This window comes from Cyclopterus lumpus, chromosome 6, assembly GCF_009769545.1.
Source record: "Cyclopterus lumpus isolate fCycLum1 chromosome 6, fCycLum1.pri, whole genome shotgun sequence".
Classification (NCBI taxonomy): Eukaryota; Metazoa; Chordata; class Actinopteri; order Perciformes; family Cyclopteridae; genus Cyclopterus; species Cyclopterus lumpus.
In genome coordinates this window covers 10,945,068-10,967,465 of record NC_046971.1, presented here as the reverse complement: position 1 = coordinate 10,967,465, position 22,398 = coordinate 10,945,068, and the positions used below count along the sequence as shown (strand labels likewise).

General features: G+C 39.2%; 4 protein-coding genes across 7 annotated transcripts; 2 read left to right on the top strand and 2 right to left on the bottom strand.

The window, feature by feature from the left end:
- Positions 1-614: 614 nt before the first annotated feature.
- ppcdc (phosphopantothenoylcysteine decarboxylase) lies at positions 615-4,045 on the bottom strand. The gene is made up of 5 exons (XM_034535224.1): positions 3,834-4,045; positions 2,390-2,485; positions 2,032-2,160; positions 1,749-1,917; positions 615-763 (listed from the first exon to the last, which is right to left on the bottom strand). Exons 1-5 carry the CDS (start codon positions 3,975-3,977, stop codon positions 669-671), a joined length of 633 nt encoding a protein of 210 aa, XP_034391115.1. The 5' UTR covers positions 3,978-4,045; the 3' UTR covers positions 615-668.
- A 92-nt stretch (positions 4,046-4,137) lies between these two features.
- Positions 4,138-8,275, top strand: hacd3 (3-hydroxyacyl-CoA dehydratase 3). The gene is made up of 11 exons (XM_034535388.1): positions 4,138-4,340; positions 4,861-4,903; positions 4,990-5,063; positions 5,158-5,322; positions 5,485-5,530; positions 5,977-6,087; positions 6,205-6,332; positions 6,443-6,555; positions 7,181-7,287; positions 7,364-7,495; positions 7,592-8,275. The coding sequence occupies exons 1-11, from the start codon at positions 4,263-4,265 to the stop codon at positions 7,666-7,668; spliced, it is 1,074 nt and encodes a 357-aa protein (XP_034391279.1). The 5' UTR covers positions 4,138-4,262; the 3' UTR covers positions 7,669-8,275.
- ints14 (integrator complex subunit 14) lies at positions 8,148-13,813 on the bottom strand. 4 transcript variants are annotated; one of them, XM_034535383.1, is made up of 12 exons: positions 13,728-13,813; positions 13,106-13,392; positions 12,849-12,956; positions 12,537-12,692; positions 11,859-11,977; positions 11,613-11,755; positions 11,428-11,520; positions 10,735-10,879; positions 10,466-10,599; positions 10,046-10,164; positions 8,824-8,889; positions 8,148-8,742 (listed from the first exon to the last, which is right to left on the bottom strand). In XM_034535383.1, exons 2-12 carry the CDS (start codon positions 13,325-13,327, stop codon positions 8,509-8,511), a joined length of 1,539 nt encoding a protein of 512 aa, XP_034391274.1. In that variant the 5' UTR covers positions 13,328-13,392; positions 13,728-13,813; the 3' UTR covers positions 8,148-8,508. The 4 variants fall into 4 exon arrangements, with proteins under 4 accessions (XP_034391274.1, XP_034391273.1, XP_034391278.1 ...); XM_034535382.1 differs by having other exon boundaries at positions 13,467-13,799; XM_034535387.1 differs by having other exon boundaries at positions 13,106-13,343; positions 13,467-13,799.
- Positions 13,814-15,144: 1,331 nt separating this feature from the next.
- On the top strand, positions 15,145-21,252 carry slc24a1 (solute carrier family 24 member 1). The gene is made up of 8 exons (XM_034535381.1): positions 15,145-16,336; positions 16,989-17,048; positions 17,296-17,404; positions 19,317-19,399; positions 19,579-19,842; positions 19,929-20,018; positions 20,185-20,351; positions 20,461-21,252. The coding sequence occupies exons 1-8, from the start codon at positions 15,275-15,277 to the stop codon at positions 20,708-20,710; spliced, it is 2,085 nt and encodes a 694-aa protein (XP_034391272.1). The 5' UTR covers positions 15,145-15,274; the 3' UTR covers positions 20,711-21,252.
- The last annotated feature ends 1,146 nt before the right edge of the window (positions 21,253-22,398 follow it).

Here is a 22,398-nt window from a genome sequence, read left to right as displayed (position 1 = left end):
TTTAGGTGCTGTGGCTTTATAAGGTCCATAGAGGATAACAGCTGCAAAGATGGGAGCTGTTGCTGCTCAATATTCAGATTTCACAACGAGACCTCTCCTTGAGTGGGACTTGGACACAATAACAAACAGGCCAGATCAAGCATAAGGTAAAGAAAAACGTGTTATTTCCCTGTAGGCTTATTTTCCCTAATGTTGTTTTGACACTTATCAGAACAACACGTGCCAGTCAGGGGTCACACTGGACCAATACTGGACAAATTTCTACTTCTATTTCTACTTTGTCACTTAAATACAAAACATGGGAAAATGGGGTTCAACGTTAGCCGTGAAAGAGAAAAATAAATTAGAAAATAAAACATTTACAAACATGGTTGGAATCTATTTCTAAACAGTGTTTTTCATCCAAATGTATTTAAACTTTGACAGTATTTTCCCAATTCTGACACAAAAGACATTCCAGTGTGTCAGTGTGGGAATCACCGTGAAGAAGAGTCAGGAAGATGCCAGTCAATGACGATACACCCACACAATCCAAACAATAAAAAGAAAACTGGATGAAAACCACAGTGTGTCGGAGCCTGGGGCTTTGGACACAAACTCATTTTGTAGGCAAGTCGTCATGCTTATTTTATATTTGTTTTGGTGCCAGCTGAATGTACAATACAATGTCATGTGCATGTTTTCTGAGATGTCTCATCTGGTTTCTGACGATACTGATTGACAACACTGACAATAGTCGATACCTCGGCCATGGCCCCTTTACCTGCAACAAAGTAAAGAATTACAGAGTTACACAAACCCCATCTGAAGGAAAGAATAGATTAGCAGTCAGTGCCTGGAAGTGATGATACAATGAAGATGCAAACCTGTACTTACTGCTTATGCACTTTTTCCATACTCACAAACACACTTTGATGAACATTTCCTCTACACTCCCAAGGTTTGCATATCTAAATGTGCTGGCCGGGTCATTTAAGGGACGTTTTGAACTTTTTCTCATTACCACAAAACACATAACAAATAAAGTAGTTTACAAAGCAAATGATGTAAATAAGGACATCAAAAGTGTTGCCTGTTAATATGCTGGAAGAACCTTTGCAAGTGTATTCTCCCCGAAGCAATTCTGACAATAATTTCTGATCTGATGCACCGTCGGTACATGACTTGTTAAACCTGATTCATAATCCTTTATCAAACAATCTAATACTTCTCAATGGATGTCGCTTGAAAACAAACATATTCAACCCCTTCGGCCAACCTCATTCAAATTAGTGGGAAACAGTAACAGTACATTTACCCAACTGCCTTTAATGTGATTCTTAGCTGAAGAGCTCATTCTTAGGTCTGATACTCAGAATGTATGTTTGTACTGGATTGGATTTGCAAACACAAGTTTTAAGTATGTTCTAAGAAAAAGCACAAATATAACTGACAAGCTAAAATGTTTAAGTAATTAAATCAAGGTTAGGCAGATTGATATTTTTTGTTATGTTAAGCTGAAGGCATGCCAAAGCTGTAGGTATGCTACATAGCAACACAGAATCCTCTCTGGTTGAAAGCTTGAAGTCCGTGGTCAGATATGACCATATGATACACGCCATATAGCATCTATCACATGGTCATATGTACTGCTACCCACAACTTGTTGACTCACTTCCATTCCTACATCTGCTTCAACAGTGTCCTGCATTCTGCGACATCTCAAGGTGAAAGTAGAGGTTATAGATACTATATATTTGTTAACCCACCTTCATCTCCACATACTAGCTTTTTAGAAATGCAGGGGATTTCCACATATCCAAACTCTGCGAGCCTGGATACCTGCTGGGCTGTAATGGGATGCTGCCACATAGCTGTATTCATTGCAGGGCAGAAGAGGAGAGGGCGGATGGTATCCCAGGCTCTAACCACACATGTCTGCCAAAGACAAAGACTAATCAACTTGGAAATAATTTCCTAGAAATCATGTTGTGAAATATTATTTGCCATACCATTTTTGTAGGTATTCACATAATCATTCCATATTCTTACCAAGAGATTGTCACAAATTCCATTTGCAATCTTTCCAAGAGTGTTGGCATCAAGAGGGGCAATGACAAGTAGGTCTGCCCAGCGTCGTAGCTCAATGTGCAACACAGGATCAGTTCTCTCAGTCCACAGCTAGTACAGAGACATGCTGTTAGGAACGCAACCAACGACTCACTCACTTTCTCACTTCCTCGCTGCATGATACTTTAGACCAGTTTCAAAATCACTCAATGTCATTTAGCATATATTCTTTTAAGATTTCAAAAGTTATGTTTTAAGGGCATCTAGGTACCTTAAAAAGTCGTATGCCAATATATGTCAGTTAATATTGGCTACACTAGGACATAAAAAAATATATTACCTCCCACTCATCCTTGTCACTGTAGAGTTTTACTGATACCTCTGCAGAATTGTAGAAGTGCTTGGCATGCTCTGTGGTGACTACTCTGACATCCACCTAAAGCATAAAACAAGACATTAACAGTCAAAGGGATTTTAAATCACTTTTTAGTGTTGCTATAGTGTTGAAAAGGTGGAAAACTAAGAAGAAACTCATACACAGGTTGAGTAACTGATCTTATCTTAGGGACCATGTTATGGGTCTTACATGTTAGAAAACCTTAGCACCTTTCACAGAATTGTGTAGGAAGATTTGCCCAATGACACCAGGCATGTGATTTTGACTTCACATCTAGGGACACACACTATTATCGTATTATGGTATCACTTTTTTTGCTTTTTTTTGTAGCAAACTATAGTACGACTTTTTAAAGATAATTTTGATTAGCTTTTTGTAGTTCGGTAAAGTTGGAAAGATATTCACAGATTCGGACTTCCCGGCTCAATAACTCATTCACGAAACAGAGTTAAAAGACTAACGACATCTCTCTGTGACCGTAGTGATGTCGACAACAAGCTACAACCTTCATTTTTCCAAAACGGGCCGATCTCCGAGCTGGACTAATAACATTGGTCTCAATGTGCCGCCAGCTGGGAGACGTGAGCGCAGGGACCGTCTACAAAGTGCAATCCGGAAAATGCATACTCAAAAAATATTCAATAGCTCCACTGTAATAACGTGGAGTTTGACAAAATTAATACCATATATCAAGGGTCTCCTCCTTGTTGTACTACAGCTGTAATTTCTGAAAGAAAATATTTTGAATATTTATTATGAATATTTAAAGTTAATTTATGGAAATTATATTCAATAGCTCCACTGTAATAAAGTATAGGCTGACAAAATGAATACCATATATCAAGGGGCTCCTCCTTGCTGTACTACAGCTGTAATTTTGATTACAATGTATTTTGAATATTTTATATGAATTTCTAAAGATATTTTATGGAAACGTTATTCAATAGCTCCACTGTTATAAAGTGTAGGCTGACCAAATTAATACCATACATCAAGGGGGCTCTCCTTGTTGTACTACTTTACCAAACTGCTTTTAGTGTGTTATACGATGCTATGACATTTTTATGGCAAGCTATACTATGACGATTTATGACCTTTTTCCATTAAATTGTTTGTATTACATACTATTCTAGATACATTCATTCCTAGAGTTTAAATAATGTCGCTGACCAATAGAACTACAACAACAAGATTACACTGTGATGTGTTATACAGCTGCAATATCTCCATCTTGCTTCAGGTGGAGTTGTGCTGTCTGCCGCGTGGGGAAACAATCATGTCTGAGGGTGCATTGGCATTTACTCGGTGTGCAAGTTAACTGAGACAGAAAGAGAGCCGGTGGTTAAAAGCAGGCTCTGGATAAACGAATGAAGGCGAAGTAGCTCACCCCAGGGAGCTGGAGAAGCTGGGATACTAAAAGAGGCAGTTTCAATGCTGCAACGCTTCCCGTCACGCCAACCAGAACACAAAATGTCCCGCAAGATTTGGACAAACCAATTTTTTGACCGGAAACATGCTCCTCTTTCTGCATATTAGTATATCAACTAGAATAGGTCGATTAAAAAACGGTCGCTCCCGTTAATCAATCTCCACCTAACTATTTCCGTAAATATTCCCCGCCAGCCAATCAGAGGAGAGCACGAGCGACGGCTCTGTCTCCTGCACGAGCACGTCGCTACGTTGACGGTTTGCGAGCGCGCGTTCGCGTAATATTCTGGGTGTTTGCTGATGCCCGTCACCGCGGGTAGCAGGAAGCGATGAGACCATTCAGTGTTCGTCCAGCCTGATATATTTGGTTGAACCAAAAGACGGAAGAATGCCGCTCACACCTCTCGTGTCCTGGGCTCAACGGCATGAAGAAATTTACCTGCGAGTGGAGCTGACAGACGCCCAGGTGAGCTAACCAGAGAAGCTGCTGGGGTAACACAAACTGCCTGCGCTCACGTTTCCTCAGGCTCGTGCACTATTAGTTGCCTCTAAAGGTTAATATTCAATCAGGCAAATGAAGGGTAAAGGTGCCTGGAAATGCTTCTACAGTGCTTCATTGAATGGAAACATGCGTGATGATTTGGGGTGAGAGTTGATACAGTTTGTTTTTTATAGTACTGCATTTTTATAGTACTATATATATATATATATATATATATATATATATATATATATATATATATATATATATATATATATGTTTCTTCAAACAAGGAAATGATTGTAGCTCATAATTAAATGTCACTGTTGTTGATGGATTGTAGATATGTAAACTAGCCTGAGCTTTATTGTTTTGAATATGCTTTAAATATGTTATTGTTGTCTCTCTTCCGCTATAGTGTGCACATGTTGTAATATAATGTTTGAATTCTAACCCTGTAAGAGGAAGTATAAGCCTCACCCTCTGCCCCTGTTTCATTTTGCAGAATATTGATGTCCATGTACATGAACAAGTGCTTCAGTTTAGAGGTGACAGACACTTCATGTTCATTCTGCAATGAAAATGTTTGAAGAAGTTCATGATTTGTAACATTGTTGTGGTATTTTGTGTGTAGCCCAGGGCCATGGTGCAAAAGGACAGAATGAATACGAGTTCAGTTTGGAGTTTCTTTTACCTGTAAAGTCAGAGGTATGTCCTCCATTTAAAGACCAGTCCATATTTACTGCTCCTTCCTCACCTATGCCTACTAGTAGTGTTGATTGCTCATTAAATGTGTGTCCAGGTGAGTCACAGGTCCACGCAGCGGCATGTGAATATTACTTTGCAGAAAGAGCAGCGAGGCTGGTGGGAAAGACTGACGCGACAGGAGCGCAAACCAGTCTTCCTGGCACCGGACTTTGACCGCTGGCTGGACGAGTCAGATGCTGAGATGGAGATCCGGGAAAAGGTGAGAATTATGTTTTTGCATCTGAGGGACATTTACACGCAGCACCCGTTTGACAGCTGTCTTGAATACCTTGGTCAATATTGCAAAATGTCTGACTGACTAAGAATGTATTATTGATAACAAAGCCAAAGATTGAACACTCATATTTTTTATTTTGATAAGGAGGAAAAAAAGAACAAGTTGAAGTCTCAGCGGCATGAAGAGAAAGGTGAGTGCACAGCTGTTTGGATGCGTGCGTGTGTGTGTGTGTGTGTGTGTGTGTGTGTGTGTGTGTGTGTGTGTGTGTGTGTGTGTGTGTGTGTGTGTGTGTGTGTGTGTGTGTGTGTGTGTGTGTGTGTGTGTGTGTGTGTGTGTGTGTGTGTGTGTGTGTGTGTGTGTGTGTGTGTGTGTGTGTGTGTGTGTGTGTGTGTGTGTGTGTGTGTGTGTGTGTGTGTGTGTGTGTGTGTGTGTGAGATAATTTACAATTCATAGTTCAGAGCTTGTTGGTGATATTTCAAATCCTGAAACAAACAATACGCTGCTTTTTCAAATGTTCAATATTTCCATGGTGTATGATTCAACTGGGTTACTCATTCAATTGTAGCAGTTCAAGTTTAGGATTGAAGGATTATTGTCAGTTTCCTCAACGTGTTATCTTTCTTTTAAATGTTTCAGGGTTTGTCAGCCTGACAACAGGAATGTTGTTTGTATATAATCTGGTTCAGTTTCTTGGTTTTTCTTGGATCTTTGTCAACATGACCGTGCGGCTCTTCATCTTTGGCCGAGGTGAGGAAATGGAAAACTTCTTGGGCTTAACTTTTTTTTAATGTTTTAACTTCTCTGATCAATTTCTTCTCAAAAGCCTGTCAAGACCCATTATTTATAACACTACTCTCATGTCAGATTCTCTGTACGACACATTTCACACCATATCGGAAGTGATGTTCTTCTGCCAGATCCTTGCAGCAGTAGAGGTCCTCAACGCTGCTTTTGGTGTAGTCCGGACAGGCGTTATTCCAACTCTTATACAGGTATGGATTGCTCATTTGTTTGATGTGCAGTGTCACCTGTTTTTTTTTAACTGTACCAAATACATGTTCAGTCTAATAACTATTTGTTGTGGGTTTTGTTCTTTTACTAGGTGGTTGGAAGGAATTTCATTCTCTTCATCATTTTTGGTAGTGTGGAAGAAATGCACAACCAGCCGGTTGTGTTCTTCGTTTTCTATCTGTGGAGCGCCATTGAGATTTTTAGGTAATTATGACTCTGCCTTGTCATTGTTTGTCATACTGTGTGTGAAGTTTTTGATGCAATGCAACATTTGAGGCTGACGCAACTGCAACTTTACTGTACATGTGTTATGATAATATAGTTCTTGAATTGTTCGTGGTGAACAGTCATGTGTTTGGATTTAGTAAGCTCTGATCATTATTTTAAGTCAATGTCTCAGCACAATCTTCTGTATAAAGTCAATATTTAAAATCACACCAAAGGTTCTCTAAATGGACATAACCTTCAGCTGAATTGTGGATATAAGATATAGAAGTTTAAGCAATATGGTAAATACACTGCTATTTAAAACTTGGGGCCTGGCACAAAAGCTCATTTTGTTCCAGTTAAATGGCTGAGAGGACTAATCTATATTGTTGAATAGTCTTACATGCTTTTAGGTTGTAAAAAGTTATCTTTACAAAATGTTGTTTTGTATGAAGGGTTTGCAAAATAAATTCATGTTTTGTACAAAATGCTGGGGGTTCATCCAGATGAAAGGGTATTTATACATGACAGCGTATATGCCATAATAAATGCCAAACAGTTGATTGTCAGTTGATTAAAAAACTTGTGTTTCCTCACTAAAACTGACATGATCCAATTTCAGGTATCCATTTTACATGCTGGGCTGTTTCAATACAGAGTGGAAAACCCTCACATGGCTGCGGTACACAATCTGGATACCACTGTACCCATTAGGTGTTGTAGCTGAAGGTGAGCTTGTTTATGTCCCTCAGAATGAATCATTCTTCATACAAGTACTTAAATATATCTCCCCAATCTCTTGTAGCTGTTGCTGTGATACAATCCATTCCCATCTTTGACGAGACTAAACTCTTCAGCATTCCTCTGCCGAAAGCTGTCGGTGCGTCCATCAGCTTCTCTTACGTCCTGCACGTCTATCTTGTCCTCATGTTTCTGGGTAAGTCTTAATCAAATTAATATATATCTTGAAGCAAAGTATTTGATCTAGTAGCTTTGTTCTGATAACGTTTTTGGTTTACCGCCCCCTCTTCAGGACTGTTTATCAACTTCCGTCATCTTCACAAGCAGAGGAAGAGGCGCTTCCGTACCAAAAAGAGGAAAGCAAATTGAGATTCAGCACCAACAACACAACGCCTTTGCTGCCTGCTTATTTCAAGATAACATGTTTTAAATGATTCTCATAAAACATGTTCCATTCTAATCAGTCCTACTTTGTTGCGAGAAGTTGTTTTTCTTTTGTCTCAAAAATAATTTAATTTGTGGTCAACATGAACATCCTATAGATGATGCAAACTGGTGATTAATTTCTCTAAGATGTAAGTTTGTATTTTATAGATAAGTGAAGATCTATAATAAGCCATAGATATTGATTATGATTATTTTAATGTTTTTTGCAGTGATATTGCTACTATTCAAGAGTCATTTTTGTATGAATGAAGAAAATAACATCCTGAACAAATACTATAATTGTTAACATTACTGATTTTTGAACCCTCCAACAAACCTCAGGGAAAATTACATGGGTGACTTCTAAAATCAAAGAACGTTGTTAATTTTGTGTTCATTCTGTACAATAATATCTTGCTATGTAGACTTTGTATGCCTTCCCCGCTTTATTGAATTATTTTCACCTGAATTTTAAATGCCAACAATAAGTCATTTCAAAGGTTACCTGTAAATGTTATTTGAGACTGAATAAAAAGTGCTATCTGGTCAATTTGTGAAAACAGTCCTACAAAAGAACATGTAAAGAAAAGACCATGCTAACATTTTACAGACCTCATTATGTAACTTTCACCATGGTTCGAGTGTCAAATAAGAAATCTAAGTTATCAATCTGACTCCTTTAGGTTCCACAGATGAGTTCTTGAAGCAGCCCCTTTTGATTTCCTTAAACACATATAGGCTGAGGATACTATAGTTTAGGTCATCTTCTAATTCAGACGTGGCTCAGCTGGAGAAGTCTGTGTGCATGGGAGCAATGTTGTGATCAAAAGCAGCATACTGGGAGTCACCAGTGCTGGCCAGTTTGAGTTGCTGTGCGGCATGGGAGAGCTGGAAAGCAGCATCTGGATGGGCTGAGTCAGGCAGCAAGGTGCACTCTCTCTCCAACAGGTCCGCCACTCCCTTCAGGAGCTCCCAGAAACCAAAAGCCAAGGCAGCCTTCCGAAGACGGTTCAGCTCCTGGCAGATCCAAAAATCAAAACAGTAAGTTGAATTAGGAAAATAAAGTTTAGGTTCAGAGGCATTTTCAGCTAGATTTACCTTGTAGAAGGTTTGAGTTTTATCCGGCAATTTCCTTGCATTCCTTAGGATCTTCTGGACATCAGTCTGTAGAATGATAGCATAATAACATGAGAGACAGACTAAATTGGCACTTATTCAGGAATCTTATCAGTAGGGATGGTTTACTAATAAGCACGTTTACACAGCTACAGCCTTCAACTACTTTATTACACAACATTTAATTTATCCAAAGCGACTTACATTCAGCTACGGGAAGCAATTCAGGGTTAAGTGTCTTGCTCAAGGACACATCGACTAGGGCATGCGGAGGTGGGGATTGAACCGCCGATCTGATTGAAAGACGGACCTGCTAACCACTGACCCACAGTCTTATACTATGTTATAAAAAGAATCCCACGACTAATATAGTTACGAATGGGATTGCCTCTCCTCGGTTTCAGTTAACCATATATTCTGTTTATATTGCTTGTAATTGGGATGAAGTAAACATCTGTTGAGTATTTTAACATAAAATTGTTTGATTGTGTTTAATTAAAAACACAAAAATGCAGCTGGTCCACCAGACGCACAAACACTGGCTGATTAACAAAAATATGAACACCACACTAGGGTTAAGTCAATTATGACCAGAACTATGCTTTGACTGCTTTTGATACTGAACATAGTCCTAAAACTGAGGAACAATCATTTAAGAACTGATCTAAAACACAACACATGTTTAAGACTAGCTGTATGTCTCATAAACAAGTGTCATGCTTGCGTCAAATGAAAAGAATAGTAAAGATGGAATTACTATGTTGACAACTTGTGAGTGTTTAGATCGTCAGGATGGTTAGTGTTGGTCGTGCATATACATTCAATTTAGGTTTAATTACTTAGAACGACATACTTTGGATGATCTGAAATGTCCATATTGTTTTGGTTTTTACAAGTTGAATGTATGAATGGAGATGGATGGGTGGACCAACGCACACTAATAATTATCGTTACAATCTCACTGTAGTAGTATATAATATTGCTATATTCAGTTTACTTTTTAACCAGTTAATTCCTCTCTAAATTTTGATACCATTCATTGAAAAAGGCCCTAGCTGCAATGCATTGAGAGACAACACTCCCTCCAGTAAGGGCATGGGATCACAAACCAAGGACGGCAAGTAAATAAGACCTATCAACTGAAACCAACTGTCATTTATCTTGTGACTTAAACATTGTTGCTTTTATAGTGATTGTACTGTACCTGTAGTCCACTGGCCTTAATCCACACAGTGACATTCTGGGCGTAGCTTCGTTTAGCTGACGGCTGCAGAGGGAAAGGACTTTTGCTGTCATCTTCTCCATAGGGATTTTCAGCAGCCTCTGAAATACCAGGACGGTCATAAAACAGAGTGAAGTCAGTATCAGGATCAAAGTCAGCCAAACAAAAACTGTAAATTATGAAGTGCTTGATTATGAACAGAAAAACTGTAGTAAAAGCAGCAACAATGATTTAGCCTAACAAGGATTGTCAGTGTCATAAGAAATGCTAAGTTTTACACTGAAAATTATGCTTTCAGGAACAGACACTGGAGTGTATGAACAGTGCAACAAAAGAAAATGCTAATGTTTTGTTCTTGTTGACATGTCTCTGCAGAGAAACTAGAAAGGGGTGACCGGTTACCCGATATTGGTCCCAAATGAGTGATCTTGCCCAGCCAAGGCAGAGGCTCTGGACCAGGCTCAAACAGAGACATCATCAGGTTTGATTTCTTTTTACTGTCTGCTTGGGAGTACAGCATGCCATACCACTCTGGCCTGAGGAAAGGCAAACTAGATTTAAGCCTTTTCATTATATATTGTTTTACTCTGCAGGTATCTTAATATATTAAATGCACAACATTATGAACAGAATTAAAATATGTTAAATATAAAATTTCTGTTGCATCTCACCCCAGCTGAACCAGTGCCACCATGCCCTCTACCTTAAGGCTGCCATGTAAAAGTACACAAAAGTTTGGACTTTTGCCTGCCATTTGACTGGCAGAGGGTTCCTCCTCGAGCTCATCTGTGGTTCCTGTGCCAACTTCATCCACCTCTGAAAGCAATATAAATAAAACACATTGAAAATACCATAATCTTGCATACTAAGGGATCATTGATCTAGATTTGTGTTTTGAAGAAAGATGTGTTTACTTTGATGATGGAAGGTGACAATTATCTGTGTAAAAATTGGGTTTCCAAAATATTTGCATCACAAATGCTTTGTTTAAACTATTTTTTGTTTTTTTTAGTCATTCTTATTAGTCTGTTTCTTATTGAAACTTGTTGTTTAGTTCTCCTCATTTGTGTCTTATATATATATTATATTATTATAATATCAGCACAATCTGAGCTGTCCTTGTTGCAAAAAGATGTGGATGAATGTAAACCGTAGTAAATAGTGTTTTCTTGAAGCAGGTAACAACTTTAGGTATGGGGACATACAATGCTGGGGAAAATCAATTTTAAACAATCTGCTGCTTTAAACAGAATCAGGATATTTTCTGTGGAAATGTGTTACACCAAAAGCACAGAGGTCTACAGCTGATTTGTCTATGAATGTTTAGTTTTCCTTAAACAACAAAAACAATGTTCAACACTAACCTTTGTTTACATTAATAGGTAATACCAAGTGTCTGGAAATAACAGGAGGACTGGAAATGTCAGCAATTTCAATGAAGCCCACAATTTCCAAATCTGAAACAAGTACAAAGAGAATAAAGATTTGATGAAGGGAAACATTGTTTAACTTGAACTCTAAATTGTGAAATTAGAAGTCAGCTGGGTACCTATATTGACTGATCGGGGCATGGGCTCCACTTCTTCATCCATCACAATAGGCTCAGGCCGAGGGAACACCTGAACGTCTGAGGACAAGTTCCCACAATGCAGGACAGCATGGAAGGGAGAGTACGCGTGATCAATCAGCCTCCTGAAGACATACAAAGACATTCGATGGGCAAAGGTTCCTCAGTAAACATATACATATTGAAAAGTACATTTCTTTCTGGATTATATCCCAGTAAGGGTCATACCCAAACATAGCCTGTACACTCTTCATGCAAAGTGGTCCCTCCATAGTAAAGATCTGTCCATCACCTCCGCTGAGACGAAGTAGCTCCTCCAAGTTGTCCATGGCATCAGTCATCTGTAACTGCAATAACACAAGACAAGGATTCGCAATGGTTAAATCTATTGCGCTCTCCGTTGCTTATTGTCATAAGCTTTAATTTTAAATTTGCTTCTTCCCAGGTACACAAGATAAAACTGCTTGACACAAATAACACAAACACGAATGTGCTCAATGCAGTAGTGGAGGATTAAAAAATATATATATTTTCTACCAAGGTCAAATATCGTCTTTGGTCTTTAAATCACTGCTTCAAGTATGTTTCAAAGGCCATGTGGACACATTACAAAGTACTCTCGCTCAAAGAACTGTAAAGGGATGTGCAGGTGTTCCTGTATTCTGAAGATCACTTACATCACAATTCAGGGAAGGGTACTGTCAAACTGCCTCTGTCTCATCCTAAGATTTCTTCAACAATATCTAATCTATCAAGGCCTAGTAGAAGCAATAACCTTAGATCTCGTTTATGACAAGCTGCTTGTGGTTGCATGGTATCTGATCATATTTCCTCCATAGTTTTACACGGACTGTGTTCAGGTCAAGATGCAAATAAGTAGAAATCAATTGTTGACTCAGTCAGTACCTCCTCTGCATTGGCTACAGACATGATGAACAGTTTGGTAGGAAAAGGGAAAGGGAGTGGGAACTTCTTGTCATCCCCTCGATGCTTCTGTGTTTGGAGGGAGTGGCGTAAGGAACCTTTTCCAATACCAAGAGATCCATCAGTAACTAGCACCACCTGCAGGACAAAGGAAAGAGGTACATAAACATAACCAACCCTATGCAGCAATAAATGGGTACAGATTGATAAAATCACTATGAAAACATTATTTGACGGCACACCAGCTTTATCAAGGAGGTGTGATGATGTTGTATAAAGGATCTGCCAATTTACCTGGCAGGGACAGGCACTGCCCCACTCCTGCTGAACCACGTTACTAACTCCATTGAGAGCTGCTTCAACACATGTCTTGTCATAGTCTTCCAGGTTGCCCAGAGCCTCCTGTGAAGAAAATTCATTAGTTCATCCTTCAATTTTGGGCTGTCTTATCTGAGTTCAAAATCAGCTAGTGACTCAGGAGAGAAAACCTGCTTTGACTTTTCAAAATGAATTTCTCATATGAGGATATGTTATGTATATAGTTTGTTTACCTGTAATGCATTGTAATCTCTGGTGAAAGGCACCAAGAGCTCCCAGAGGGAAGAAAAAGCCATCAGCGATGTGAACTCCAAGCGGTAGTTTGAGGCCATGTGTTCAAACAACATGTTTAGTCCGTGGACAGCCAGGTTCTTCCTCTGAAACTCATCGCTGCCGTCCAGCGACACTGGCCGTGTCATGGACAGAGACACGTCCATCAAGACCACGGTAGGCATGGCGCCCTGATTATATCTATGACCGACAATACAATGGACTCAAAGGACCCACCAATGTGCTCTCACTGAAGGAAAAGAAAGAAAGAATTAAGAGGAAGATGAACAGTTAGCGAACGTAACATTAAATGGTGTCACTTACTGTCTCTGTGGGAGCGTGTTAAGAAACTACGACCATTAACGACATTAAAGCTCAGAGAAAGAAAACATGTCACAACCTATGGTCACAGTAGAGGTTAGCAAATGTTGGCTAGCAGACGCTAGCATTCTGTAATGTAACGCCAGAAGACCAAACGGAAACAACGTTTTGTTTACTATTTATCAATTGTGAGAAGATAACTATCCTTAAGTTAGACTATAAAGTGATTAATTAATATGACAACAACTAAATATAGCTACGTGCCATTCAACGTTTCGCTCGCCATCAGTGTTTGTGTATTTGACTGTGCACCACTACTTCCGTCCGGGCGACAGCAGTGTACTTTGGAAGAAGTAGTTCCTGTTTGTTCTTTGGAATTGTTCCGCTTTCTCTGATGACAAATTGACACAGAAAGATATGTCCTCCATTTTTCAGATACAAAAATATTGGACTCCTCTACTTTTTACATTCCGAAAACGTTATATATATATAAAAAATAAAATAAAATAAGCAGGAGAACTTAGGCACTAGGACCACATGAAACAGGGACCTCTCAGGCGCCTTCCAACACTATTCAAATATAATGCCTTGTTTAAGTTTAGTTAATAAAGATAATATGTTACATTTTTTCTTTAGTTTGTTTAGATTTTTGTTTTCTCCACTGGCCGACATTAAAGGTATCGCTATCGTAGTAATGGTAAAGTGATATGTTGCAGCAAAGTGCTGTCCCATTCGTATTTACACCATGTAGAGCTCTCACAGCCTCTCACACTCAACCACTTAACATGTGACGTCAGTAAGTCCCTGAGGGTTCAGGGTTTGAGGCCCTTTGTGTTGAGATATGCATCACTACTTCCGTCCGGGTGAAAGCTGTGTACCTTCAAATAAATAGATCCTATGTGATGAGGTTACACAATTTAAATGGGAAATTTCACATTCCTGTGCTGAAAGAAGTTGGCACAAAAAAAATATGGATATAATGTTAAACATTTTAGGAGTTGGAAGTTATTCTCTCCAGTTCAAATTGTTATGTTTGTTATATAAACAGTATTAATCCCAAGTGTCCATATCGGGCTTCATACAATTATGTGTATGCTATATTTGTGCAACATAATTGCATTAGACAAAAGCATCATTTTTATTTTGCAATAAGTTCAATATTGTAAGCTCATGATAAAGTGAGAGCGAGACAATGCACATAATCCTCTTAAGACCTCAGGTATTAGGTATTATGCTGATCCACTATGAGGACCTGTCCTGTGTCCTACATAACTCCGGGGCCATTGGAAACAGTTTGGACTTTTGCTTGTGCTGCGATAATCAACAGCAGAAATCTGCTTTGGAGATTTTTGCACCGCTGACTTATCAAGACTTTGGTTCTGTGGTAAGTCGGCATCTTTAATTAAATGGATGGTGTTGTTTTTTCTCTTTGTGATTGATGTGTGTTGTGACATTTACTTGAGTGATTATCCAGTTTTTCTTTGTGATTTATTTATTTGGCTATTGTGTTTGTCTTTATCACATAATGCCGTGACAGACATTATATATTTATTGATTAGGTGCATTGTCTGAATAGTTCACATGCTTTCAAATAAAAAAAAATACTGTTGTGCCGCCTGCTAAATAAATGTCATTTTGTCTAGGCTGGCAGGTTTTCCAAGAAGATGAGGATGACATGAAACATGCTGCTGAAGTTTTACATTCTGTCACCCCATGGTCTGCAGGGGAGAGAGCTGGACTTGTCCTCTACTAAAGCCCATTTATGCAGCTTTAATTCTCCATAGCCAGCATCATCACTGCTTTGGAGGAACATGTATTGTACAAGAAGGAAGCGACTGCAGCTGAGCCGGGTCTTGTTTCTCCTTTCCGGGGTTTTTCTCTGTACGCTCTACCAGCTGACCATCAGTGCCAGAATGTACGAGCCTTTGCTAATGTCTCAGTATGGAGAGGATTTTGGAGAAGGTTCAACAGAGGGGGTTGAGGAGGTTACAGTAGAAACTCAGGGGCTGGAGGAACCTCTCACTGCCATACAGGAAATTGAGCCCACAGATCAAACAACACCAGAGATGCATGTGGCACATACCTCAGATTCAACTTCAGATTTTAAAGCAGTGACCCCCACTGAATCTCCTCCATCACCAACTAAAAACCGGACTATTGTGCATTGCATCTATGTGGCCCCCGAGCCTCCACAAGAGTCACCCACACCCACACCAGCTCCAGCTCCAGCTCTAGCTCATCCTGTGGCCACCATCACTCCAGCTTCTCCTGGTGACGCTCCCCATATAAAGGGTGAATACCCTGAAGATATCTTTTCTATTGATGACCGTCGACGAGGCTGGGTGATCCTCCATATTTTTGGGATGATGTACATGTTCATTTCACTTGCAATTGTGTGTGATGAGTTCTTTGTTCCTGCACTGGGGGTAATCACAGACAAGTTAGCCATCTCTGAAGATGTAGCAGGAGCCACCTTCATGGCTGCCGGAGGCTCTGCTCCTGAGCTTTTCACATCCCTAATAGGAGTCTTCATTGCCCACAGCAATGTGGGTATCGGCACAATTGTTGGTTCTGCAGTTTTCAACATTTTGTTCGTGATTGGAATGTGTGCTGTGTTTTCACGGGAGGTGCTTCATCTAACCTGGTGGCCACTTTTCAGAGATGTATCCTTCTACATAGTTGGCCTCATCTTACTCATCATCTTCTTCATGGATAATGTCATAATGTGGTGGGAGAGCACAATGCTGGTTGCCTGTTACACTCTCTATGTGACTTTCATGAAGTTCAATGTGCAAATAGAGCGGACATTCAAGGCCATACTCCTCAAAAACAAGAACATTGTCAGAATTATTGCTGTGGAAGAACCGGAAAAGGTAAGAACTCCTGTGACAGAACATGATGGGTTTAGAAACTCTGAAGAGTTATAACTAATAGTGTCCAGACTTTGGCCCAACGTTGTTTTGCTTCTGTTATACACCCATTTATAACTGAAACAAAAATTCACATTACTCATTGCTTATGATATATCTTGTCAAAAAGGGACATGTTACTAGCAAAGGCATTGAACCAAAAGCCACAGCAAATTGATCCTTGAGGAGTTAAGTCTCTTTACAAGCTGTAGCATCAACATATACAGTGTTTAACCCTGATAAGTGTGATTGAGGCTTAATTTACACACAGTGAAGCCACAGTATTTGTGCACACTTTGTTGAGCTAGTTTTACTGGTGGAGCTGTGTTCCTCAAGAGCAAATGTAATGATTTAATGTGTTGAAAATGCTATTTCACATCATACATAAACATACTATAGTGAGAATTTTTTTGTTTTTACAGAGTGATGGATATTTTCACAACATTATAATTCCATACACAACACTCAGCTCCATCTCTTTTACTGACATGGAAAACTAACAAGACCCCAAGAGTGTGCAAAATGTGAAATAGCAATGCATAACACCATAGTTTACAGCGTATGCTAATATTTAAGCCCTACCATTGAATGACTGAAAAAACATTGTTGCACGCAGACAAATATGGACCCTGAAGATAATGCCCGACCTGCTCCAGAGGACAAGCATCGGTCAAAGGTACAAAATACAACAACCAACAAATGCACTGCAGAAAGAAAACGGCCTCCTCACAGGCACTCACAGTGTTCATGTAGCTCTAATTCTACGTCTTATTGACCTTTGTACATCATAACATCGAGAAAACAAGTAATTGCTCACGAAAACAGACCTGACCTACATTACTACACAATTGTCTAACATTGATGTGTCACTGTCTGTTATTGTGATTTGCTAAATTTATGACCTCAGCCATCTCTTTCCACAGTTGAAGCCATCCCTTCTGCGGGGGGGAAGCTCAGCTTCTTTACACAACAGCACCATGCGAAACACCATCTTCCAACTTATGATCCACACATTAGACCCTCTAAGAGAGGGTGAGTACCATATCTCTACACTGATTGGCATAACGATTGATTGTTGTCTCCCTTTAAAAGTGCTCTAGTATTGAGTGTCTGGGGACTACGGCCTTCTCATTGTAAAACGGATTAGCAAATGAAGACAGCACTAAATCCAGATTGATGCTAAGCAGATAAATACCTACCTCAGTCTATGGAGGGATATATTTGTCGGCCCACACTTATTAAAAAAGATTCTTAGGACACCCAAAGCTATATGATATTAGTCAACAGAAATATGTTTGTTGATTACAAAATTATTTCAATTTGTAGACAATTTCTGTATGTAAGAGTCGTACAAAAAAGTGTTCTTAAATCTGTGTTAATCTGTTAACATTGTTTTGTTACCAGCCTGTTAAACAATGTGGTGAAATACTGGTCTTAGACAGCTTTCCCAGTGTTATTCCTGATATATTAGTGAGGTTACAGTAGCTTTATATTGCATCACGCTACAAGATCACACTGTCAGGCAGGACCACGGTACTGTGTGTGTCTCACTTTGTGTACCTGTGGCCCTGGCGCCTGCTTTGCTCGTCTCTCAGGTTGTAAACACTCCACTACTCCAGGACGTTCACAATAATCAAACCTATGAATGAGCCTCTAAATTCTGGATCACAGCTATCAGCGCCTGTATCAACCCCCTCCAAAGCAACATTAAGAATATCTGTGGCTTTTCTAGAAAATTATGTGCTACCAAAGTAAAAGACACAAAGATTAATCAAATATATTTTTAATATGGGCTCAGTTAAAAGGGGGGTAAGTAAGACATGCTTTGTTATGTTATATCATGGTTACCTATTTTGACCTTTGCTAGAAGTTATGCTTGCTTAAGGTGGGTGTTTTCATTCGGACATTGGTTCAAAAGGAACAGCAAATTATTTTAGAAAATAATATCTGTTTCCATTTGAAACAAATCCCTGTTTCTAATAAAGACAAATGATCAGTAGCATTCATGTATATTAGGTTTTAATTGGAGAGAAACACTAAGAACCTGATGCTGTGTTGTGCAATTCCTTTTATACGCTCTCTCGCCCTCTCATGACATTGTTCTGTTCGGAAGTAAGGACTATGATGCTTGTTGTTTTTGATGTAACACTGCCAATATATTGCTCTTTGCCTGACCCCGGATGATGTGACTGCTTATTTGTCTTCCATATAACTGTGAAACTGTGACATTATTGTATATATTATCACATGATCACAGAATTCTTCTACGTTTTTGTTTTTGGTTGTTTGATTGTTCGTAGGGAAATTTAAGGATGAGGCTGAGACTATGAATAATGTGGCTAGACGGACGGCAAAGAGCAAAACTCAAGACAAAAGTGAAGGTAACATGGAAGGATGTGATGGTCATCCACTGATAAGACTGATAAGGTGCCTTTCATTAAGCTTTCAGTCTGCTCATGAAAGCTGCTCATCATGTGGGCTGCAAAAAGCCTACAGCCAAAATAATTAAAGACGTAAACTGAGTGAGTCAAACAGGTGCTGTGACAGAAATATTAGATGTGTATAATACATGTCCTCTATTATAATATAATAATATAAGGTTTATTGCAGCCAATTAGAAAACATGTCTTTCGCGTAATGTTATGCTGCTTGCTGCATCCTGTAGATGGGTGACAAGTTGTAAAAAATGAAGCTATAGGGTAGTGTAAATAAAATACAAGACATCAAGTTGCATACAGGTGACAACATAAAAACAGTACAGTGAGTTCATTCAGTCCAGTCGCCATGAGGATGACCTCATATATCGTAAGTCCTAACAACACATTCACTGCATTTCTCCCCACGACCGGTCATAAAGGCTTATAAAATGACTGTTCTTTTAGATAACTGAATGAGTAAGAGGCATCAGGGAAATGCACAATGTTTTTGCAAATTCCTTTTGCAGATGGTGGAAGTAAAACTGAGCCAGTCAAAGAGCCAAAGGCTGCCCCAGAAACAGAGAAGACGGAGCAACCACAGGACGAGAAGGTACTCTCCAATGTCCTGGTTATCAAAAAGCCCAGAAGTCAGTCTTTGATAGCTGTCTATGTAAGAGTCAATAGAGTCAATGCATGAAGTTACAACAGGCAAAGGTGCTTCTTTGGTCTTTGCTTTTATTTCTGTTCTCCTTCTACTGTCCACCATGATTTCTTTCCCCAACACTTCAGGAGGATGTGCCAGCAGGAGACAATGGTTCAGGAGACTCTGACAGTGATGAAGATGATAGCGATGAAGACAGCGCTGAGTCCAGTGAAGAGGAGGAGGAGGAGGAGGAGGAGGAAGATGAAGATGAGGGGGAGAAAGAATTGGAGCAAGAGGATGAACCTCTGTCTTTAGAGTGGCCTGACACACAACGTAAACAAGCCACCTACCTCTTCCTGCTGCCCATAATCTTCCCTCTGTGGCTCACAGTTCCAGATGTTCGCAACCAGGTATAGACCTGCACGCATCCCTGCTGCGTTATTTTAAATGCCTCATCACTGTGTTTTGATTTAACATCACTCACTTTGTCCAACAGAAATCCAGAAAATTCTTTGCGGCCACCTTCCTGGGCTCCATCCTGTGGATTGCTGTTTTCTCCTACCTCATGGTGTGGTGGGCTCATCAGGTCAGTTACTGTACTAACAGGAGACATGGAAGTTGAAGTGCATTGCTGTGTTTCATGATAGTCCACTCAGGCACAAGGTATTGTGGGTATTTATTTTCATGTTGACAAAAACATGTGAGTACTCTTCCTTCTTCTTTCCACTCTGCACTCTCATTTGCACTTGTAGGTGGGTGAGACCATCGGCATCTCAGAGGAGATTATGGGCTTGACTATCCTGGCTGCAGGGACGTCCATCCCTGACCTCATTACCAGTGTGATAGTGGCACGTAAAGGCCTGGGGGACATGGCTGTGTCCAGCTCTGTGGGCAGTAACATCTTTGACATCACAGTGGGGTGAGCTCCGATATTCGGATGTGTCACGATTGAGAAAGGAAATGCTGATGAACACTCAGTTGATACATTTCTTTGTCTCACATTTCTCTCTGTCACTTTGTTTCAAAAGCCTTCCAGTACCGTGGCTCCTGTACTCATCCTTCCACAGTTTTGCTCCAGTAGCTGTCAGTAGCAACGGACTCTTCTGTGCCATCGTGCTGCTCTTTATCATGCTCCTCTTGGTCATCATCTCCATTGCATCCTGTAAGTGGAAGATGAATAAGCTGCTGGGGTTCACCATGTTCCTTCTCTATTTTATCTTTCTGGTGCTTAGCGTGATGCTGGAGGATCGCATCATTACCTGTCCTGTTTCCATCTGAACGTATGAGCAGATGTCATCTTTACAAATGGGGTCTGTGCACGTTGGGACCCGAAGCCCGACTGTTAACCAAGTTGTATGTAATGTACGAGTCTCATGACCATGCGTCTGGATATCTGTAGAAACTGTGCAGTAAGCTGTAGTTGCTCTGCATTGCTGCCAGTGACATGTGCCCAGTATGTCAGCAACAATACAAATACTAGAACATTTTCCAGACGTTGTACATACTCACTTTAAGTATCAATGGCAGTTTTTGCATAATTCTTTTTTAATTCATAAGGAGATGCTGATCTGCTAAAATAGTGTGGGTATGTGTAAATGAATGAACACTAACACGGATATTAATATGTTTTCACTGTTTACAAAATAGCATCTACAGAATATAATTGGAAATATAGAATACGTGCACATTTTGGAAAATGTATGTTTCTAAATGTGGATTTTGTATGATATGAAAGGATACACTTATGCCTATAACTGAGTTTGCTTGAATTCACTGTTCACTCTTTCATGCATATCAGTTTATATAACAAAATGGTCAGGCATAGCGATCACCCAGGATGGAAAAAAAAACTTGACATCCATAGAATAAATGTGTTTATTCATAAATGAAAGCAAACTATAGATCCAGCCAGGGAAGAAATGTAATTTCTTTTTTATATAAAAATCATACAAATTAGTATCTGTGTTACAAATGATAAATAATACTTCATAAACATTGTTTAAATTGACAAATTGTGTAAACAACATGTACACATCAAATTATGTTTTGGTCTTCAGTGATGTTTTTAATTTTTATCACAACTTACAAGGTGAATAAAATGCTAATTTACACGCTGTGATGTTGGTGTTTATTCCAAGCACACAGCCCTGTCGAATCCAGCATCGTATCATCAAAAGTTATAGTGATGAAGTTCAATAATAAGCTGTGACATTACGAATAAAAAGAGAATATAGGCAGGTTTTTGTCAGTTACAAGTGAAAGACAATATTAACACAGTGAAACATTTTTGTAAGTGATTTTGAATTAGTGCAGGTCAGAGCTTAAGACCTCTGACATTAAGTATATGTTATGTTCAGTGCAAAGAAACCATCATTTGTTCAAAAAGATTTAAAACATCCTTTTTTTGCTCTGGATGTCACATTAAACAGTGCACTGTTGTCAAATTGTGTAAAACTGGCATCTACACCATACTGTGAAGACCAAAAGGAAATATACAAAATACTAGAATCAACTACATTTTTATAGATCCATTACTGTGTAAATTAATGAATTTCTTTATCAAAAGAATGTGTTGATTAAAATAAGAACATATTTCTGTTTTCAATTTGTATTCATCTATTAGTTTGATTGTACTGTTTTAAAGGAAATCTATCCTTAGTGGTCCCATATAACATAACATACATCCTTAAAAAAACTGTAAATTAATCAGAAGTACTATTCCCTTTTGGGTTATTTTGGTTCATTGTACAAAGGATAAACAAATTAATTTAATATTGTGCATATACATTAATTGAGTGCCCCCTTCTTGATTCACAAATACCATTTTTTATGTTTCTAGTTAAGTGTATTTAGGTATATGGTATTGGCCCTGCTATATGTACAGGGTGCAGATAAGGAGGAATTTATTTGCTATAAAGTGTATGTAATGGAAATATTAAACAGTGCAGTAAGTTCTGCAGCTGCCA